General features: G+C 37.6%; 2 protein-coding genes across 3 annotated transcripts; one reads left to right on the top strand and one right to left on the bottom strand.

The window, feature by feature from the left end:
* Positions 1–2,035: 2,035 nt before the first annotated feature.
* Positions 2,036–5,712, top strand: LOC125013954. The gene is made up of 6 exons (XM_047594921.1): positions 2,036–2,160; positions 3,059–3,137; positions 3,656–3,853; positions 4,101–4,179; positions 4,288–4,400; positions 4,933–5,712. Exons 2-6 carry the CDS (start codon positions 3,062–3,064, stop codon positions 5,307–5,309), a joined length of 843 nt encoding a protein of 280 aa, XP_047450877.1. The 5' UTR covers positions 2,036–2,160; positions 3,059–3,061; the 3' UTR covers positions 5,310–5,712.
* Positions 5,713–6,416: 704 nt separating this feature from the next.
* nlrc3l (NLR family, CARD domain containing 3-like) lies at positions 6,417–17,269 on the bottom strand. Of its 2 annotated transcripts, none has more exons than XM_047594920.1 (12): positions 16,270–17,269; positions 15,778–15,945; positions 14,494–14,586; positions 12,455–12,632; positions 12,090–12,237; positions 11,168–11,260; positions 9,702–10,057; positions 9,335–9,526; positions 9,056–9,231; positions 8,611–8,893; positions 7,557–7,769; positions 6,417–7,396 (listed from the first exon to the last, which is right to left on the bottom strand). In XM_047594920.1, the coding sequence occupies exons 1-12, from the start codon at positions 16,293–16,295 to the stop codon at positions 7,013–7,015; spliced, it is 2,310 nt and encodes a 769-aa protein (XP_047450876.1). In that variant the 5' UTR covers positions 16,296–17,269; the 3' UTR covers positions 6,417–7,012. The 2 variants fall into 2 exon arrangements, with proteins under 2 accessions (XP_047450876.1, XP_047450874.1); XM_047594918.1 differs by having other exon boundaries at positions 15,778–15,954; positions 16,270–17,267.
* Between the last annotated feature and the right edge of the window lie 3,752 nt (positions 17,270–21,021).

Raw genomic sequence — 21,021 nt, 5'->3', positions numbered from 1 at the left:
GGTGGCACAGCGGCTCAGTGGTTAATGCTGCCTCCCTGCAAGCAGGTCCGGGTTCAGGCCAGCTTAGGCCTTTCTCTCCAACTATGAGTGATAAAGTGAGTTTCAGTTCTGTCTGTTTGGTGTCATCCAAAAGCAAAGCTCACACGGCATCCTTTTACTCTATGCATGTGCATGTGTGTTGCCTTTTCTGATATGACCACAGGAGGTAGCCAAAGTCATATCATTTCAAACCTCTAAAATGGATTTACATGCCCTCATAAACCCTTCTTTAATGTTTTACGTGTTTGCCCTTGAGTTTACTTTAGTGTGTGTCATTTTGTCTCAGTTAATCCATCTTTACCTTCATACATTTCTTATATTGGATTAGTTTTAAATTAGTTTCCTGGTTTCTTCTCTCAATATAAAAATACATGTAAAAACACAATACACAAAACATCTGAAGTGTTCATTTACGCCACAGAAACTTTCAGATGTTCTGTTCAAATTCTCTCAAATGGAACAACCTGAAACAACCAGAGGCAGGTTTTTATGGACTTACTATGACGGAGTTTATGTGACAGTGAGAAGGAGTGCATGATGTTGACCTCCACATAGACGAGCTCTGACGAGGAGTTCTTGGCAAAGATGGAGAGGATAACCTGTCTGTCTGTCTGTCTGGTGTGTATTCACTCCCTGTATTCTTTCCCAGCATTCTAAGCCGAGCTATTTCCTATCTGGCATGATGGTTTTTCCCTCTGAACAGACTTCCTGTTGTGCAGTCTTTCTGGGACAGAACAGAGTTGAAGTTTCATATTTTCTCCTGCAGGTGCTCCAGTGCTTCATATCGCATGCACACATTTCATGGGACACATTCAACAAGCTGTATGCATCGTCACAAGGAGCTTGATGAATCATCCTGCCCTGAATCAGTGTGACTGACATGAGACAACAGGAATGTAGAACAGAGACAAGCACAAAGAAACACTGCCAGACGTCTTCATGTTGAACAAATAGGTGACGCTGGAATTTCAACTTATGTGGTTCCTCAGGCGTGTGTATTTTATACAAAGACACAACGCCAGTGTGTTATCTCTACTACCAAGAGGAGGACCATTACAACATCAACACTGACTCACCAAATCTAAAAGAAGGCAGCAGCTGAAGAAAATAGACCTTTAGACATATTTTGCCAAAAATATCTTATTACAATTGCTTGTGTGCGAATGGTCTGTTGGAGAGGCCTTTATCACAGCAGGTAACGATTCAGTTCTTTCTCAATTTGATTCAGTTCTTATACATATTTTTCTATATATATTTTTTTTCTATATAAATATGTGTCCGTAGCTGTAAATACTGTATGGAACAGTATTTACAGCTACGGACACATATTTATCAATGGATCAAATAATACTGGAGATATACTCAATTTACTAAGCTTGCATTATGTTGGAGGCAGTCTTTATAATGTGAGCTTATTCAATACATTTCCACTGCTCAGGTATCAGACATTTTTGGAAACATACTGTACATTCATCTGCTGGACTTCATTCATGTCGTTCCTGTCTAAAGTAATGAGTTAACTGTGGCAACAAGTCTCACAAAAAATAAAAAATGAATGCCATTAGGCTCAAGGTGAGACAGCTACAGTACTTGAACTAACAACAAAAAAAGCTTTTTCACATGTATCTTGTTTGCATGACCCAAACTATTTGCATGTTCTTTATAAAACACTGTGAGCATATATTTCCCGTTTGACCAAACAGTCTCTGTCCCTTTTGGAGCTCTGACTTTGGATTTGCATGAGCTACGTGGAAACAAGGGCTTGTTTGTACTGTCTCCATACTGTGAGACATGAAAAAATATGTTGTTTGTTGTGATGGATTAAATGACTGACTCCATGCAATATTCTATTGTATCATATCATGGACTTATTCACTAAATACTGATTCACCTCACATACAATTTAGTAGTATTTCTCTACAATTGATTCTTTATTCATGTTCATATTTTTTCAGGTAGCTTTTAGGAATATGAGGCCTGTTTTTTACCCTTTAGAAAAATGAGTGGGCGTGTTTCTTTATTCTGAAAGAGGAAACATCAAAGACCTTCATAAAGTGATGACTTCTGTTCACATTGCACTTCACATCACATTTCAGAGACGGACAAGTCCTCACTATTTGGGTAAGTTTATACATTTAATATAATTTTACTCCAGCAGTGGTAGAACGCAACAACATTCATTTTCTCAAATACTCATCTTTAGTATAAATTCAAATTCATGTTATTTCACTTGAACTTATCCCACAAGCTGAAACATTACGTGTCTTCCCAGAAGAAGAGAAGATTCACCACTTCTGATGATTTATCATGTAAAATTGCTGGATTAGGAAAATGCATTGACAAAGCTGAAGTCAAGGGTGTTTGAGCTCATCTATATGGCCAGCAGAAAACTTGCTGTTTAGTCGTTTACTTGGTTTATTATATAGATGTTTCTTTGTTTTGCTAATTTGTTATGTTAACATGTTCAAAATAAACTCCAATTAATGAATTAATGTAGGAATAAAACATTACATCTTCAACTCAAGGCACATGTGCATCTGGTCATGTGTAAAATGCCTCAGTGCAGGAACATGTTTTTCCTTATACTTGCAGGTATTTGTTAGCTAATGGATGTCTCCTCAATGCACAGCTGATCAGATTATTGTTGATTCTGCACTATCACTGTAAACACTGTCTGTAATGAAATGGATGACCTGAGCCTTCATTCTGGGGATCATATGTACATTTACTGATCTCATTTGTTTGTCTAAATATAAACAGAAGAACACAGTACAGGCTAGCTTTTGTCTATCGGACATCCTTGACTTCTGAAGTACCATCACACAGACGATGCAGTCAGTAGTTACATTTCTCTGTCATATCTACATCTATGCTCAGGCTGGAAATACTCAAGGTGCATGCCACAGATTTCTGAGTTAGACTGTTTATGAAATCTGATTGGAGCAGAATCTCTAGTATTTTGTGCAGTTCTTCCACATATTCCTAACTTTCCTTAATATTTTTTTCTGTACGTTTGCAGGACATGGCACAGACGATCTATTTGTTACTGCTTCTGAAGGTTTTATCACCAGACAATAAATCCACGGAAGAGTCTTTAGGTCTGTACATTAATCTATAAAGGGAAGTCTGAGAATTTATTTATATGAACTGGACTTCTAATGGTAAATTTGAGTTAGTTTCTGTTTGTGAAGATTTTCAGTCATTTGTATCATGGTATATCTAAAACAAAGCTATCGAACAAATGTCTTGAAAAATCTCAAGAATGTCTAGTTTCTTATGTTGCAACGTTTTTTCTTTTTTTGTTGTTGTTTGTTTTTTGCTCATTTATGTTTCTTGTTCTTCATTAAACGCTGTGCTTCCTTACTTGTAATCTACAAATTCTTAAATAGAAAAAGGTAAAAAAAAGAGAGAATAAATACATATGCACAGGAAGTGAAGACAAATTCATAAAAAAAACATTCTGTACATTTATGTTTATTTTTACACTTATTTATTTTATGTCATTACATTGTCATTTTTCTATTCATATGAGTTCCTCTATTTATTCATTCATTCCATTCGTATTTTACAGAAACAAATTCAGTTCTTGATATTATTCTGTATTTCTTTGTTACAGAACCAATCCATAATTTGACCAGTGAAGGACTCGATATCTCTCTCAAACATTCTCCATGTCATAAAAACGCAGTTCAAAATGCCTCTGCCTCAAATGGCATCTGGTCTTGGAGACTTAAATGCTCTTCTCCCTCACCTAAAATTGAAGTCGTCCTGACACAGGGCACACAACTGATAGAAATGAACGATTTGTCACGTGGTAAGCACTCTCAACTATATTTTACCTTCTGTTACCTTCCCTTCAGAACTGCAGCAGCTGAAAAAGAAACCACTTTATGAAGAAAATAAATATGTGGTGACCGCTAGCTGACATTGAGTTAATCTCAGCCCTTTAACATCTGCTGCATAATTGCTGAAGGAAAATAGTACACATTCATTACAGAAAATGAAACAAATTTTTAAAATAATCTGCAGTTCTACTTTCTGTGTTGTTTCTTATGTATTAGACGAGCTCTGCATTGAGAAATGTGGTGGTTCTTATAAGATTTGTAAAGGCAAATGCAAAAAAAACGGAAGGGATTGTAGGTAAATACATCTTTCTTTGTTACTCAGTTATAATATTTATATACATATATATGATATAACATATATAATGTAATTACTTATAACAGAATCACTGTGTTTTTGGTCTAGCTGTCAATCATCAGCCGATCGGAAAATACACATCTCTGCAAATCTCACTACAGTGACGATAACATTCGATAACATTACTTACCACTACCACATCATTAACCAAACTGACCCAGGTAAGATCTTTATTTCCACCAGCTGTAGTAATCGTGTTTTTGAGACTGTATTTACCGTACAGCTTTATCTAAAAATCACAAGTAAATTAACCAATAAGAAACAATAATAAATAAACTCAAAATAAAGCAAAAGATACACCAGTGTATCATGAGACTTGAGACTAACTGTTAATGACAATTAAAGAGGAAACAATAACAAATGTAGCTATGATGTTAATCCAACAGATATGTACTTGTGCCAATGATTTATTTGACTGTGATGTACAGTGGGTATAAAAGGCCTCAGCATACTTTTTAAATCAGAAGTCTTTTGTGATGTAAAACAACAGATCCAAAAATCAAAGGCTAATTCAACTAAATATTGGTTCAGAGTTGTATACTCTCATGCAGTTAGGTTATTCTGAATTCAATGATATCAATGATGATGATATTCAATGATGTCAAATTACTGTGTCAAATTCAGACATGCAGTCTGTTTAGTGTGTTTGTTGTAGTCTCTAGAGATCTCTCCAAGCTGTTTTTTTGTGTCAAGGTCCATATGTGAAGTTCTACTCTGAACAAAAAAGTTGGATTGATGCCTTGGAGTTCTGCAAAAAATCGAAATCCTTCCTGGTTGAAATCACCAACGAGACAGTGACGAATAAAACAATCGAAATCCTGCTAAATGAGACACACTTGGAGGAAGGGGTGTGGGTCGGCCTGGAGCGGTCATTTTTTGGCACTGAGTGGAGGTGGATTTCAGGATCAGACACTGGAAGTATTCAGTGGAACGATAGCATCCCCGACAACCACTTAAAGTACCACTGTGGAAAGGTTTTGGTTCCAGGACAAAGAGAATTAAAGTATCTGAATGAATGCTGCCATAAAAAATTACCTTTCATCTGCCAAAGAAACTTTCCATTCATCTGAATGACCAGTGCAGTGTGACAGTGTATCCTATTTTTCTTGTCTCCAGTTTGTTATTAAAGACCTTGGCTTGCTGCAACAATCTTGACGTTGAGTCAAGTTTGAAAGGCTTTCCAGCCCAACAGCATAAAATTACATTTCACCTAATGTGCTACATCTATTATCCACATACTGTTTTTATCTACGTATATAAAGAAAGTATAAAGTTCTTTTGATAATAACATTTTATTAATACTGGTGTTTTGGACTACACTGTTTTGCCCTGAATTTTTATGACGCTTGTTCTGACCTTTACAAACTTAGTTTTCCTTCCATGTAAAATCTGAGAGGATGCATTGAAAGTAATGTAATGCAAGACTTATGTTTGTTGTCTTTTCTCTCATTAAATAAAGCCTAGTTTATTTCACCTATTCCTCTTCTTATTTTGGTTCATGCATTTGATCCAAGTTGTCTATTTCCACTTAAAACTGTTCCAATGTTACACAACAGTATAACTTTTCCTAGACATGCACGAAATACCATAAAAATCCCTTTATCCACACTTTAGATGGTCTGTGTCAGCATAAAAACACACACTGCCACAGAAATGTAAACATTTAATAGTCAATTAACACCAATAATAATTTCTGTTCTCTTTTTCCAACATTATTATTACTGTTAAGTTTGAAGTCATAGCTGGGATAGGCTCCATGCTGCATCCCTCTAGAAGACAAGCGCTTATAGAAGATAATGAGTTTAAAGTCAGTAAACATTAGATTAGGTTTATCCTGAGGGCCAATTTACATACTTCCTCTTTTAAAACTTTTTATTGTGTTAGAAAATTCCCAATGAGTTCATTCAGACTGAAACTCTTTTCATGCAGTATTTGGACATGCAAATTTGCATTCACAGTCCTCACGCTTATCTCTTGTAAATGTCACGCAGTTCCATAGAAATACAATCAAATCCATTTTCATACTGTACTTCCTGGCCAGGTCAATGTGTGTGTGTTCAACCACTGATCATGAGGCTTGCTTTAGTGCTTTTCTGTCAGTATTTACTCTTATGACATTTTGTGAAGAATGATTCTTTTAATTCTTTTTTAATTCTGTTCATATAATTGAATCTGAATTTGAACTTTTTCATTTTCTTTATTTACTTTGCAATTCTTTTGCAACTGGGTTGCTCCTTTGAACAAGTATTTTCAGTTTTTAATTGCACATGTGATCAAAATATTGTACACATCAATTAAGAAGTCATACAACTATTGGACAATAAAATATAGAGGCATTTAAACATGAAGCGACAATGCACAGACAGGCACATGTGTTTCTTAAGAGGGTTTCTAATTCACAACAGATATCTTATAACATATTTTGATATGTGATCAGAAATCAGTTCAGTTTTTAGTAGAGGACAAAGGGCAACAGAAAGCTAGAAACTACGTAAAAAACATCCATTCCATTTTTCTTCCTGATCCTGCAACGACATGAATATTGCATTAAGACCAGAACAGTGTGACGCATAGAAAACCCTTCTAACTTGTCTGATGTAGCTCAGCTCCTGACACTGACTCTTTGATGACATAAAGTAAACAGTGGTCTAAGGCTTGAGTGTAACATTTTAATCTATAATGACAAAATTTTGAAGACAGCTACAATAAAGCAGGTTGCTATTTTACCCGGCATGTCCATACAAACTGACGGTGGTTCTCATCTAAACCCAGCTCACTCGTCTTCCTGGGTCATCTCTCTAAGGCACTCATTTAAGTTTCCTCTCCTGTCTTCTGGAGCAGATTGGATGGTTTGCTGCAGTAGCTGTTGAACCTCATCCAGTCCGCCCACTTTTGGGGCGTTATGGGGGAAGAGGTAGCCGCCGAGTTGACTGTGGTAGCAGTCTGGGGAAAGCAGGCCGCACAGAAAGCGCAGGAACATGTCGAAGTGGCCCTTCTGGGCACTAGAGGTTCGTGCCCAAGCACTGTTCACCAGGCCTGCTGCTGATTTGCTATGGTATGATTTCATCCGTAGGATCTTGGAGAACGATCCGGTGTCCAGAACGTTCTTAGACTCTGTGCGAAACATTATGAAGACATACAGAGCAGCCATGAACTCCTGTAGGAGACAAGATGAGGGAATTTTCAGTGATTATTTCAGGGTTTCCTGCTGACAAGGCACCTGGAGAGGAAACCTGCCCGGTGTGTTTTTAAGCTGTTGTCAAAGTCCCAGGGAAATTTATAGTTTGTTTTGCTTGAATGTGAAACGGGGAGTTTACCTGAAAAGTAAAGTGGATGAAGCAGAATTTTCGTCTCCCACCAGGGAGTGTGGGAAGTTCAGTGCACATGCCAGACTGCACCGTCACCTCTGTCAAGTTCAGGCCGGCCTCCTTCACGTCCTCTTCAAAGAACACACTGGTGTTATTCTCCAGCATCTTAAATGCCATCTTTGCCATCTCTGTCACTAATTTCTTGTCTTCACTGGACCATTTCTGAGGGGAAAGAGGAGATTGACAAACATTACACTCGACACTCAGGCTACAGTAAGCTATTCATTAGCTTTGCCTCTTTTTATGATAATCATCTGGTGTTCTCAAACGCACATTACAGTAAAAATGACAAGCTTAATAAAGATAAAAATTTCAGGATTAATAAATACTGGATGAAACAAACAAACTACAACATTTTTGTTTTCTACTAATAAAGGAAATAATTGTTGCAATGTAACAAAAGGCTGATAAAAAAGTCACATGGCATCAATTTTAGTGTCTTATTTTAGAACTCTAGAAAGATTAAAAAATATATATATTTAGTGATCAGAAACTCTTAATAACATCTTGTACAGTGAGTTACAGTGGAAGCCTCAATGATTTCAGTTCCAGTTCATTTGCTGCCACCTGTAGTTTCTACAGGTAATAGCACCTGCAGTTTAATATAAACTATTGTAAATCTAAATCAGGCAATAACTGGTGATATCCATCATTTGCTGATTCAATATTATGCTACATAAAGCATGAATAAACGGTAAAGTCACTGACAAACACATTGCGTTTCCTGTGGCTACTTCATAGAGGTCCACTCCTGTTTTGACAATTAATGCTTTTCACTATATGACCACAGAAGGAAATGGTCTAGCATTCTCCATCTATATTCAGACATCTGTTTATAGAGATTAGACTAGCAATATATTTTTAATCTTTTTTTTTTTAATAGTTGTGAGCAGAGGGAGACAGGAAGTAACGGTGTGTGAGAAAGGTGACAATATGCAGCACAGCGATGGGATCGAACCAGCGCCACTGTGCTGAAGGCTACAGACTGTTTAATGAACATTACCAGTCCATTGTCCTCCATATCATGGTAGAACTTCAGCCTGCGATTGATTTGGACGATCAAAATGTTGATGTAGAACGGTGTCAGTCTGGGAGGGTGCACCCCGTAACCCTGATAAAGGTAGCATCGCTCGAACACGGTGGCCACCATCCAGCAGACAAAGGGCTGCTGAGCAAGCAAGTGAAGTGTCGGCAGTTTCTTATAATGTGCAACAATATTTGCTGCTAGTTCTGGGTTCTGGTTCTGGGAAAAGCGTCTGGTCAGGAAGTCATCTTTCATCTCGTCACTGGAGAAAAAAGAAAGTCACTGAACTTGACTGACATTGATTTGTTATCATACTATTGTTCATAATCAGAAATATTTACATCACTTTTGTCTATTTACTACTTTAAAAAAAAAAAAACTAAATGTAAAGACACACACAGACACTGTGCATCAATCCACACACCTAAAGCCCTGAATTTCTGTAACAACGTCGATGAATTGAGACGGTATTTGTGAAACCGCCGCACGTCTCCCCAGAATCCAGACACGGGCACCACGGAGCACGGTGCCTCGGATGATGTTTACAATCAGGACATCCGGATGTGCTTGGGTGTAGTTGTCAGTTATTACTGGAGCATTCTGCAAAGAGAAAAGGATCGTTCTTAAGTAACCACTTCATTTACATTAGGACGTTTTTAAAGCAATTACAAATGTAAATTTATTATTTGTGCAGACAGGGTACCTTCCAGTCCAGAGGAACTTGGTAACAATCAAATGAGTCCATTATGATGAGAAATTTACAGTCCTCTTCGTCCAGGTACTTCATGTCTTTGCACTCAGGATAATAATATTTGATCACTTCCATGATGGACATGCTTCTGCTCCGCAGACGCCAAAAAGATCGGAATGAGAGTTTGATGACAAACTGCAGATCCTGAACATACAAGGACAGAAAAAATCAGTCAGGCTCACAGTTCTCCGTAATAGAACAGTACTTTATAGTTTTCAAAGTGGAAGTAGTCTAATATGAGCAACTGTTCAGTGCTGCATAGGAAGAGCACAGTGTTTTTATAAAATCTTAAATGAAAATTAGTTTTCCCAGCTCTCACCCTATTGGTGTGCATCTCTGCCCAGTCCAGTGAAAACTTTGCCACAGACACAGACATGCCAATTCCTGGAATCCCTGTGGTCAGCACTTTCTTCACCGGCGTCCCATCATCTTTCTGCAGCCGGAACAGATTGTTCAAATCAACAAATGTGTCAGGACTTGGGACCTGGAGAGGTGGCGAATAGGGGACTGATCGCAACTCGTGGGAGGGGTCGACCCCTCCATATCCACAGGTGGAGATCTGGGGCTGCACATAGATGGTGTTAAGAACACTCTGCCTTCCAGCTCGAACGACCCCCTCATGGATGACTTGATGTTTTCTGGTTAAATGCTCCTGCAGGTGAAAACGGATCATCGCTGGAGGTGGAGAAAATCAGGGAGGAACGTTAGAAAATTACAGGTGAAATCTCAACATTCTCCTCAAGCATACTTGTGTTTGAATCTGAATCTGTCTACAATACCAGCCTTTTTATTTCACGGTAGACACATGTTGCCACACAGGTTATAACCACAAAAAGCACCACAGTCAACACTAGATTGTCTACATGTGTTCAGATTAAAGTAGTTTGCACTATCTTTCCTGTATTTTTCCAGCAGCAGCTAAAGTAGAACAACACATCAGCTGGAGGGTAAATTAAGAAGGGCTCAGAGTACAGTAACTTCAAAATTGTACCTCACATGAAATCCGGTTGTATCACACACATCTAGGGAGAATCTTCTGTCTCTGTTCTGTCTAAAAATCAAACTTGCACAGGCTACAGGATCACGCAGCACTGAATGTACCACCTCACTCTGGTGCAACAACGTGCCGCAGACCTACCGAGACACTCTCCTGTCTTTTACAGCGGTGACAATGCACATACAGTAAAACCTGGGTGGTCAACTACCAAACTAACCAGAAGAAGATTTGAAATCCTAGATATCACATATTAGATATCAACTGGGATAGCCCTGTTGTGTCCACAAGAAGTTGGGGAGGATCTGTAAACATCTCCCATTATAAAATAATCTATGAAAACCTCTTTACCAAGCAACATCAGGCCCTCCTTTCTCTGCCGGTTATGGGAGATAAATCCGTCAGTCTGATATCACCTGGTTAACAATTTAATCTAGAAACTGATATCCAGAGGAAATAAAGGCTGTATTAGTTACTCTACCTTTAAAAATGATCTATTCTGAATATGTTTAAACTGTTGAACACCTACAAAACACACATTCATAGAAAGAGCAGTCTATGCTTGGTTCATAGAGTTTTGTGTAAATGATATTCATGGAAAACGACAGCCATGGTTTAAAGGTCACAATGTGAATGTGTTATACTATGACTTTTCTTGAAATGTGAAACAAGCATTCGGTTTCAAAAGGTCTGAGAGCAATCAAGAAATCTCGACACAGTTAATGATCGTCAATCAAATCTCTGAGAAGACACGTTCCCAGTATTAGTCCATATGTCAAATTTCCACTCACCTCTCCTGCACTGATTGTGTAGTTTCTCTGCCTCTTCTTTCTTATTCATACTCTCTAGAGTATGTATCGTATGGAACAGGGACCGATGCTGGCCTGCAGGAGACAAGTTTAATAAGACATAAAAATAGTAATCAACTCCATTTCCGCTGTGAAAATTGTGACATTCCAGGTTAAGGAAAGGCAGGTGCTGTACCATCTTCAGGATTCCAACCCCTTCCATTTTTCAAGACATTTTTCATGAGAAACAGCTGATGTGATCAAAAGGAATCAAATTCCATACTATATGTTCCTGTATGTGGAAGTTGTACAGTATTAAGTCTTATCCATCTCTCAGTACAGTGAAGGAGGCATCTAATCTGTCTTAAATTCAGCAGGAGTCCAAGAACAATCTTCAGCAACAAGATTAAGTGTCCTGATGCAGAGACAGAAAACGCTGGGAAAAACTGTAGGAAGGTCTCCTAGATGCTGAACAACCTCCTGTATCTGTTGATAATCTCACTTTAAGTGGTGTTTTAAAGACAAAGCATGCCCACACAAATATTAATCTGATATGAGCCTTTTTTCAGTTTAATACACAGAGTATGAAGTTCTGGCATTTTCCCTTTACTTTTAGTGTCTAAAACCTTTGTACAGTATGTGTATATTTTTGCTAACACACATGAAAACATAGTGTTAAAAATGTGACAGAAAGTCAGTCGATGTCTCCCTGGGATCAGTCTACTTACCTTTCTTGTTTGTCTTGCTACATCAGTAGTGATTGTATGTGAGATTTGCTCTATTCTAAAAGCATTCATCAGTCTAGTATGAATCATGGTGCATTCAAAGACCACAATTGTGTGCTGTGTTTTTTTCTTGCAAATTGAACCTCTGGTGTATTTTTTCTCTTTCAACTCTTACTTGTAACACTGCGGTGTTTACTTACCAAGGGTCTCCAGGATTCTGTCCACAAAGTCCAGAATGTCTCCTTCCAACAGTTGCTGCAGGGTAATGCGTTTCTCCCAATTGCAGAACAACATTTTAAACTGGAAAAGTTCCTCTACGGTAAGTGTTGTCAAAGCATTCTGGATACTCTACAAAGAGACAAGGAATTATGACAACACACGTTAATGGATTGCCCTAAAAATGCAGTCCTTAAACTGTGAGACCAGCCCCTCTGAGCAAACCATAGGAGGGAGGATGTGAATGCCCAGATGAATTTATAAATTAACACAAATCTGCTGTTGCCAAAATAAGTGTGGAACACAGATACAATATATTTGGGATTAAGACTAACGACAGTGCACCAACCTTAAATATATGGGGCAAGTCCTGTTCTGGGTGGAGTCTTCCAGGTTGGCTGTACTCATCCGTCTGCATTGTGCAATCTAGTTCAACAGGCTCAGGTGGTTCTGGGGAATTTGTAATCAAAATGTCATCTTCATCCTCCTCGTCATAGTCTTCAGGAACATCTCCCAAATCAGAAGACCTGTGAGGATATGTATAACAAGCATACAGGTGCTGGCCAGTAAATTAGAATATCATCAAAAAGTTGAATTATTTCAGTAATTCCATTCAAAAGGTGAAACTTGTATACTGTATACTTTCCTTCCACACATAGTGATATATTTCAAGTGTTTATTCATTTTCATTTTTATTATTACAACTGACAGCTAATGAAAACACCAAATTCAGTATCTCAGAAAATTAGAATATTCTGAAAAGGCTCAATATAGAAGACACCTGGTGCCACACTAATCAGCTGATTAACTCAAAACACCTGCAAAGGCCTTTAAAAGGTTCCTCAGTCTTGTTCTGAAGGCTCCACAATCATGGGGAAGACTTCTGACTTAACAGTTGTCCAAAAGACGACCATTGACACCTTGTACAAGGAGGGCAAGACACAAAAGTTGATTGCTAAAGAAGCTGGCTGTTCGCAGAGCTCTGTGTCCAAGCACATTAACAGACAGGCGAAGGGACGGAAAAAATGCGGTAGAAAAAAGTGTACAAGCTCTAGGGATAACCGCACCCTGCAGAGAATTGTGACGACAAACCCATTCAAAAATGTGGGGGAGATCCACAAAGAGTGGACTGCAGCTGGAGTCAGCGCTTCAAGAACCACCACGAAGAGACGCATGAAAGACATGGGATTCAGCTGTCGCATTCCGTGTGTCAAGCCACTCTTGAACAAGAAACAGCGTAAGAAGCGTCTCGCCTGGGCCAAGGATAAAAAGGACTGGACTGCTGCTGAGTGGTCCAAAGTTATGTTTTCTGATGAAAGCAAATTTTGCATTTCCTTTGGAAATCAAGGACCCACAGTCTGGAGGAAGAGCGGAGAAGCACAGAATCCACGTTGCATGAGGTCCAGTGTAAAGTTTCCACCGTCAGTGATGGTGTGGGGTGCCATGTCATCTGCCGGTGTTGGCCCACTCTGTTTCCTGAGGTCCAAGGTCAATGCAGCTGTCTACCAGGAAGTTTTAGAGCACTTCATGCTTCCTGCTGCTGACCAACTTTATGGAGATGCAGATTTCACTTTTTAACAGGACTTGGCACCTGCACACAGTGCCAAAACCACCAGTACCTGGTTCAAGGACCATGGTATCCCTGTCCTTGATTGGCCAGCAAACTCGCCTGACCTTAACCCCATAGAAAATCTATGGGGTATTGTGAAGCGGAAGATGCAATGCGCTAGACCCAACAATGCAGAGGAGCTGAAGACGACTATCAGAGCAACCTGGGCTCTCATAACACCTGAGCAGTGCCACAGACTGATCGAGTCCATGCCACGCCGCATTAATGCAGTGATTGAGGCAAAAGGAGTCCCGACTAAGTATTGAGTGCTATACATGCGCATGCTTTTCATGTTCATTCTTTTCAGTTGGCCAACATTTCTAAAAAAAAACATTTTTTTCATTGGCCTTTTCAATATTCTAATTTTTTGAGATGCCAAATTTGGAGTTTTCATTAGTTGTCACTTATAAATATCAAAATTAAAAGAAATAAACACTTGAAATATATCACTATGTGTGGAAGGAAAGTATACAGTATACAAGTTTCACCTTTTGAATGGAATTACTGAAATAATTCAACTTTTTGATGATATTCTAATTTACTGGCCAGCACCTGTAAAGTAAAACCGCTCTGCAAACATTGTTTGGTGATCATATGGCTGTTATCTCATGAAATCACAAACTCAAATTATTTCAAAGTCCCCCGTCTTATGCATGTTTAAATACACTTGAATTAACAGATTACCAAAATTAAGATGTTTCACTGAAATTCATAGCTTTGTGCTGCTGTGATATTGATTAGTAATGCTGTGCGACTGTGTATGAGTGTGTCTCGTTTACCTAGTGTCAATAACAACAGCTCCCTGTGGTTTGGTCTGCTGAGTATTCAGAGTGTAGAGGGTCTCTGGGGACTCTGAGCGATTGAGCTGAAACCTGGCAAAACATTAACAATATTAGTATAAACAATACCTCACCATAGTCATTTTGAATGAACGCCACCAACGCACTGAACAAAAAGTGAATGAAGCGGTAATAAATGGACGTAAGGATATAAGACTTGACTAAATGTAACGCTCGCATTTAAGACCTTTTAAAACCTTAAATTGGGATTATCAAAATTATAGACTTTTTAAGCGCAGGAACTCTGCTCATTTAATGTGTACACCTGCAAGAAAATCAACACATATCCTAATTCATGTCAACTTTCAAAATGGCAGCCTATGTGGACGAAGACACCGGTCATAGGTTAAGTGTTGTTGTTATTTTTCTTGTTAATTTTTTTGGGGGGGAATTTGTTTTTGAAAATATTGTTCTTTAGAGATAATTTTATTTATCCATATGTTGAAAAATTACATAGTGAATTACATTTGCAAAACCTTGATAAACATTAAATGTCTGTATCCTGGAGGACATATTGTCCAGACAGGGGTATAGAGACAGGGATAACTACTCTCAGATATACTTGCTGGCGTCTGTGGTTTTGTCACCTGATGGTTCATCTGATTCAGATAATGGAACCAATTTATGAGATGATGGTTAAATGAAGGCAAAAAACGTCTGCGGTATTATTTGCCCGGTAAACCCAAAAAAATGGGGGTTTAAGAGTCTTTGTCCGAGCCGAGGTGTCTGGCTTTGTGTACGACTTCATGGTTTACACAGGGAAGTCTACATTTGATGGTGGTACTCAAACTCCACAAAAGCGTTTGGGTGAGGTGCAGAAAGAGGCAGCTTTGATTTTAACATTGACAATAATGCAAAGTTTGCTGTGGTCAAATGGGCAGACAAGAAAACAGTCACCTTAGTGAGCTCCTGTTGCATTGTTATAACTTTGCAAGCAAAATATGAAAGAGAGTGGCTAATGAATTGCCTATAACATGTTTTAACAGTTAATATATAAGTATTTGAGAAATTGGAGGTTTTAAAATTTATATGCCAAATGGGCAACGGGGAGACACAAACTTTAAAATTGAAAATAAAAATGATATTTTGAAAAGAAATCATGAAATTGTGTAAATTATAAAATAGAAATGAATTATTTTTCTGAAATGATATGTGCTTGCCCATTTGCACAGAGACAATTTGGGAAAAGAACATAATTACAAAATAAATAAATAAATAGAGTACCCTGCCGCCTGGTTAACAGTTGATTCAGGTAATACTGCACCCATTTCTTCTATTTCCTCCTCCTCCTCCTCTTCCTCTTCCTCCTCTATGTCACTCTTCATGGAGCCATAGCTGGAGGGGGGCCTCTCCCACTTCTCCCTCTCCTCCTCGTCCCCATCACTCCCATTTCTAAGGAAGCTTGCAGGACAAAAAGTGGCTGTTAGTGTGCAAGTGTATTAAAGTAGGCCAACAATCAACTGCATTTGTCATCCGATACGAATTAAGTAATAAAAAAGAAGGTGGGTTGGAGAAATGGCAAAATGGCTGCCATAAGCAAATGTCAAAAGTAATGAACTATTACATAGTAATTAATACGATCACAGGGGTTGACAAACTTAAAAAGGATTTAATAGCCATCGTGTGTGGTTGAAGTAACTTAGCTCGTCACAACCGATTCTCAAGTGACGGAGGATTGAAAACGGTTGTAGGCTGACGATAAATGACAGCACCCACCTTTCCACCTCACGGTCCGGATCCATGTTATTGTTTGAGACATACACCTGTAGTCTACTGCAACTTACTTAACTAAATAACGCTTTAACGCCACATCTAAAAACGAACCCACCCGGCTAACCCTACTGTAATAAGCTACTCTCCGCTGCACACGTCACGGTAAAGCTTCGCTACGATAATAACACGAAGACAAGTTTGAAAGTCCTTTCCTGTCAAATAAACAATATAAAAAGAAGTCTATAAACTTTCAGGACATCGGCCACCTGCCATTAAAGTACATTGTGAGCCCTCTTGTCAGTTTCAACTTTCAGTGCTGCATCTTCCGGTGTACGTAAAGAAGTAGGTCTTCCGGTTCCCCTCTTCGGAATAAAAGCGTCTTGTGGCACGATATCGAAACACTTGATGTACTTTACTCTAACTTTAACATTGGAAGACATTAGAGGGGCAATCGATGCTACTCCTACTCAACTCCTACAGTTCACGTTATATTATGGCCCAGTATCTCCAAAAAATTTGGTCCCTATTTAGGGTCTAGTTAACAAATATGCACTGAACTTCTGATGCCGAGCTCTTGCATAAAACAGTGTGGTTGATGACCCCGGAAATATATTATCAGCTATCAAAGTTATATCCTAACATCGCACACATCAATCCAGATTCAGGGATTTTTAAGGAACAAAGAATAGATTAATACACAATACACATGTACAAACATTGTGCTAGAAACGCTTGGAACTGAATCTCTGGATTCAGTCTGGGTTGTAGGTTGGACATAAATGTAGCAGTTATTTTTACAGCTATCAACTGAAATCGCATTATTTTTGCCAGATGGTGGCGCTACAAGCCTCCCTGCCAACGCTGCTGACTCACAAACTTTACCCATACAGAGGGCTCAATTCAAGTTTGCGATTCTTCCATTATTATTTTTTCCCAGTATCAGCAGTTAATCACTGCGGTGAAGCCAGTCGTCTCGTGTTTTCGCGTGGTCAAGCCAGCCGCTCCAACATTTTCAAGTGCGTCCTTATTGCAGACATTATGGCAAATACTTTGAGACAACTGGGAAAGTTAGCGCTAGCTAACTACAGCGTGTGGAAACTTCCGGTTTTCAAAATAAAACGCGGGTATAAAATGTATTGAACTTTTATTTAAAAGAAATATGAATAATGTTAAGATTTGGTTTTAAAAAAAAAAGTAAGAGTTATGTCTCATAAAACATTATGAAAAAAGACAAATTAACATGATGAAAAAGTAAGATCCTGCAGTGATTTTGAGCCAATAGGTCACATCACCTGGAAGTAATGCTCATATTTACATGATGAAATGTATTAAAAAGTTATATAAAATATGAGAAGTGTTAAAATGCTATAAAAAGAGGTGTGTCTCATACAACAAGTGTAGATCTACTGTTCTACACTGGTTTTGAGCAAATGGGTTTACATGACCTGAAAGCTATTGAGCTTTAAAGGTCATATTTACATTAAGTAATGTATTAAAAATTGATACATTATATGAGAAGTGTTAACACAAGTCTTACTTTCTTTTTTTTTTTTTTTTAATCAAATCTTAACATTCTTCATATTTTTTTAAATAAACGTTTAATACGTTGAATACCCACGTTTTATTTTGAAAACCGGCTGCACAGTTTGCAGTAAGCTAGCGCTGCCGCTGACTTTCCCAGTTGTCTCAAACTAGTCGGTAATGAGGGCGCACTTGAAAATGTTGGAGCGGCTGGCTTGACCACGCGAAAACGAGAGACGATTAATCGGAGATCACATTTATGTCCATATTACTCTCAATTTCAACTCCTCTTGAAAACAAGGTTAAAATAGGGAGAAAAAAACTAAATGTTTTTTATTAATGTGTTTCTTTGCTTAGCAGCTAAGAATATGGATTACAAAGATTGAAATCATTCATCTCTAAGGAAACAGTTATTTGTGCATTACTACCAAATGAGTAACCAAGGTAACAGGTTAGTAATGCTGTCAGTCCAGATTGTGTGTCAGTGTTAGTCAACCAGTTAGTGGTTGACCACCTAAGGTAATGATGTCCTTACCTCAGCTTACAATGAATATTCAGGCCAACGGCATTGTGTTAATTAATTGTCTTTGATATATGGGGGTACTGACCGGGTCTGGGACCATTTAGGGCACCAGTGAACCAAGAGCACTGATGTGCTTGTATGAATTTATGTGTTTGTCCTAATTTCCATTAGTAGAGTCCACTATGAAGATTTGTGAGTTGGGACTAGCATGTATGCTTAACTGCTGATTTAATAAAGTGTATCGCTGTGGAATTTCAATTAGAAAGACAGAAAAACATGGTTTACAGGAAACCAGGATCAAATATAGAAATCTTTAAGGATAGTTTAGATCAGGGGTGTCAAACATAAGGCCCGGGGGCCAAAACTGGCCTGCCAGATGTTCCAATCTGGCCCGTGGGATGAATTTGCAAAAATTACACTGAAGATAACAACTGAAAATATTCACTAAAATAAAAAATTGCACTTGCACCTTGCACTTCATAAGAAATTTACAGTTGTTCATTACATGTACTTGTACTCCTTTACATTAAAGTCAAGGGAAACATTAGGAGTTGTCATCATTTACAAGTTAATAAGCTATTGTGTTACTGGTTCGGCCCCCAAGAGATCTAAGTGAGTGAGTGTGGCTCCTTAACTAAAATGAGTTTTACACCCTTGGCTTAGATGAATTAATGAAAGATTCAAATATCAATAAAAATCATTAAATCATTAATACTCGGTAGCAACTTTAAGTTTGATCTTTTAAATGTTTCAACACATAAACAAACATCAGACTTTCTGGACACATTATACAGTAGGGCTATACCCACTGATCACAAAGCCCAGTAGAGTAACTTCATTAGTGCAACATTAATTGATAATAGTTTTACAAATGTACTTAAATTAGCATTAATAGTGGCCTTGTGATAAATGATATAAGTGACCATCTACCTGCATTTGCCACATTTAACTATGAACTACAGCAAAAATAATACACAGAAATGCTGCAGATATAAATAATAACGATAAGACGTCTACTGATAGTGACGGAATAGACATGAAAATAGTAAAAATGACTATTGACTGTATTATTAAACCGCTATGTTATGTTTATATTTTTTCATTTAAAACTGGTGCTACAGCAAACATCATTCCACTTTTTAAGGCAGGAGATAAACATAGCTGTAACTACAGACCGATATCATTACTTCCCAATTTTCAAAAGTGCTAGAAAAGTTGTTTGTCCAAAAATTAGATGACTTCATTGAAAAACCTAATATATTAAGTGAGAGTCACTATGGTTTTCGGACAAATCAGTCTACTGCTTAGGCACTAATGGAAATAACAGAAGAAATCACAACAGCAATTAACAGAAGGAAATATACAACCGGGGTATTCACTGGCCTAAAGAAGGTATTGGATACAATAGATCACTCAGTTTTAATTGCTAAAGTTGAATAATTATGGTGTGAGAGGAGTTATTCTAAACTGGTTAACTAGATAATTGTATAATACACAACAATATTTGCATTTTGCTGGTAATACATTTAAATGTTTGAAGACTGAATTGTGGGGTCCCACAAAGTTTGGATTTGGGGCCGAAACTTTTTACTTTGTTTTGTTTTGTTTGCAGATGACACAAATTTCTTCTGTTCAGAAGGTAACTTTTTCTGATAACATTATCTGAAATTGTTGAAAGGAATTGATGAAACTTAAAATTTGGTTTGATGAAAATAAGTTATTGTTAAATCTGATAAAGTTTTTTTTTACTAAAAGAAGTAAATATTAAGTTTCATTATCCATTGATGGAGTTAATATGGAGAAGGTATCGGTAGGCTTTTGGGAATCATAATAAAATCTGACATGGAAGTCACAAAGTCATGAACAAGGTTATGTTTTAGATTGCAAAACAATTAGATTGTTCTACTGTTCACTTATATTGCCTTACTTGAGTTATTGTGTAGAAGTGTGGGGTAATAAATACACCAGCAATATAATGCCTTTGTTCTTATTGCAGAAAAGAGAAATCCGAATTGTCCACAAAGTTAAATTTAGAAAACATACCAGGAGTTTATTTATTACATCAGGGTTATTGAAACTTATCGAGATAATAGAACTTCACACATTATTAATTATCTTCAAAGCCAAAATCAGAGTTTTACCAGAAAAACTGCTAAAACTATTTCAGAAGATGAAAACAATAGAAAATTTGATTTTAGGCACCAATTTGCTCGTACTACTTTAAAACGTGTATATCGGTTGTTGGAATAAAAATATGGAACTCCTAACAACAGGATTTAAAAGGTTGCACAAATATTCGTCAACTTAAATGTACAAATGCAAGAAAAGAATGTCAATTTAAATCAACAATTTAAATCAAAACTTAAAGTGGATGTCAATGACTAATTGTTTTGAGCTTGTAAATTTGTATGGGTTATTTTTTTATTTGTGTTGTTGGTGTAGTAGGCTACAGATGTCAGACCATCGTTTCCTTTTTTTAATTGTACAAGTAGGGGGCTGACAAATATAAGAAACATTTTCTTCTTGCTGCTTCTTTTCAATCATGGAGATGTTGATTTCAAAATGCAGTGCACAGTTATGTACAAATTCTGTTGTCCACTTTCATGTAAGAAATAAATAAATGCATGGAATGAGAGGATCTGATTGTTTTTTAATGCCATTTATTTTTCTGTTGACATGTGATTGAATAGAATTGTCTTCTTAGCCAGTGT

This window comes from Mugil cephalus, chromosome 9 (assembly GCF_022458985.1).
Source record: "Mugil cephalus isolate CIBA_MC_2020 chromosome 9, CIBA_Mcephalus_1.1, whole genome shotgun sequence".
NCBI classification, from domain to species: domain Eukaryota; kingdom Metazoa; phylum Chordata; class Actinopteri; order Mugiliformes; family Mugilidae; genus Mugil; species Mugil cephalus.
Note: the sequence above shows the minus strand (reverse complement) of the source record. Positions and strands in the feature narration are given on the sequence as shown.

Excerpts from the sequence above, each read along its gene's own strand:
- LOC125013954 (XM_047594921.1), top strand. The coding sequence starts at position 3,062 with ATGGCACAGACGATCTATTTGTTACTGCTTCTGAAGGTTTTATCACCA. Across the intron at positions 4,180-4,287 it reads AAAAACGGAAGGGATTGTAG|CTGTCAATCATCAGCCGATC; the intron begins GTAAATACATCT and ends TTTTTGGTCTAG. Across the intron at positions 4,401-4,932 it reads CATTAACCAAACTGACCCAG|GTCCATATGTGAAGTTCTAC; the intron begins GTAAGATCTTTA and ends TTTTGTGTCAAG.
- nlrc3l (XM_047594918.1), bottom strand. The coding sequence starts at position 16,295 with ATGGATCCGGACCGTGAGGTGGAAAG. Across the intron at positions 14,587-15,777 it reads ACTGTTAACCAGGCGGCAGG|GTTTCAGCTCAATCGCTCAG; the intron begins GTACTCTATTTA and ends ATGTTTTGCCAG. Across the intron at positions 7,770-8,610 it reads ATATGGAGGACAATGGACTG|AAATGGTCCAGTGAAGACAA; the intron begins GTAATGTTCATT and ends CTTTCCCCTCAG.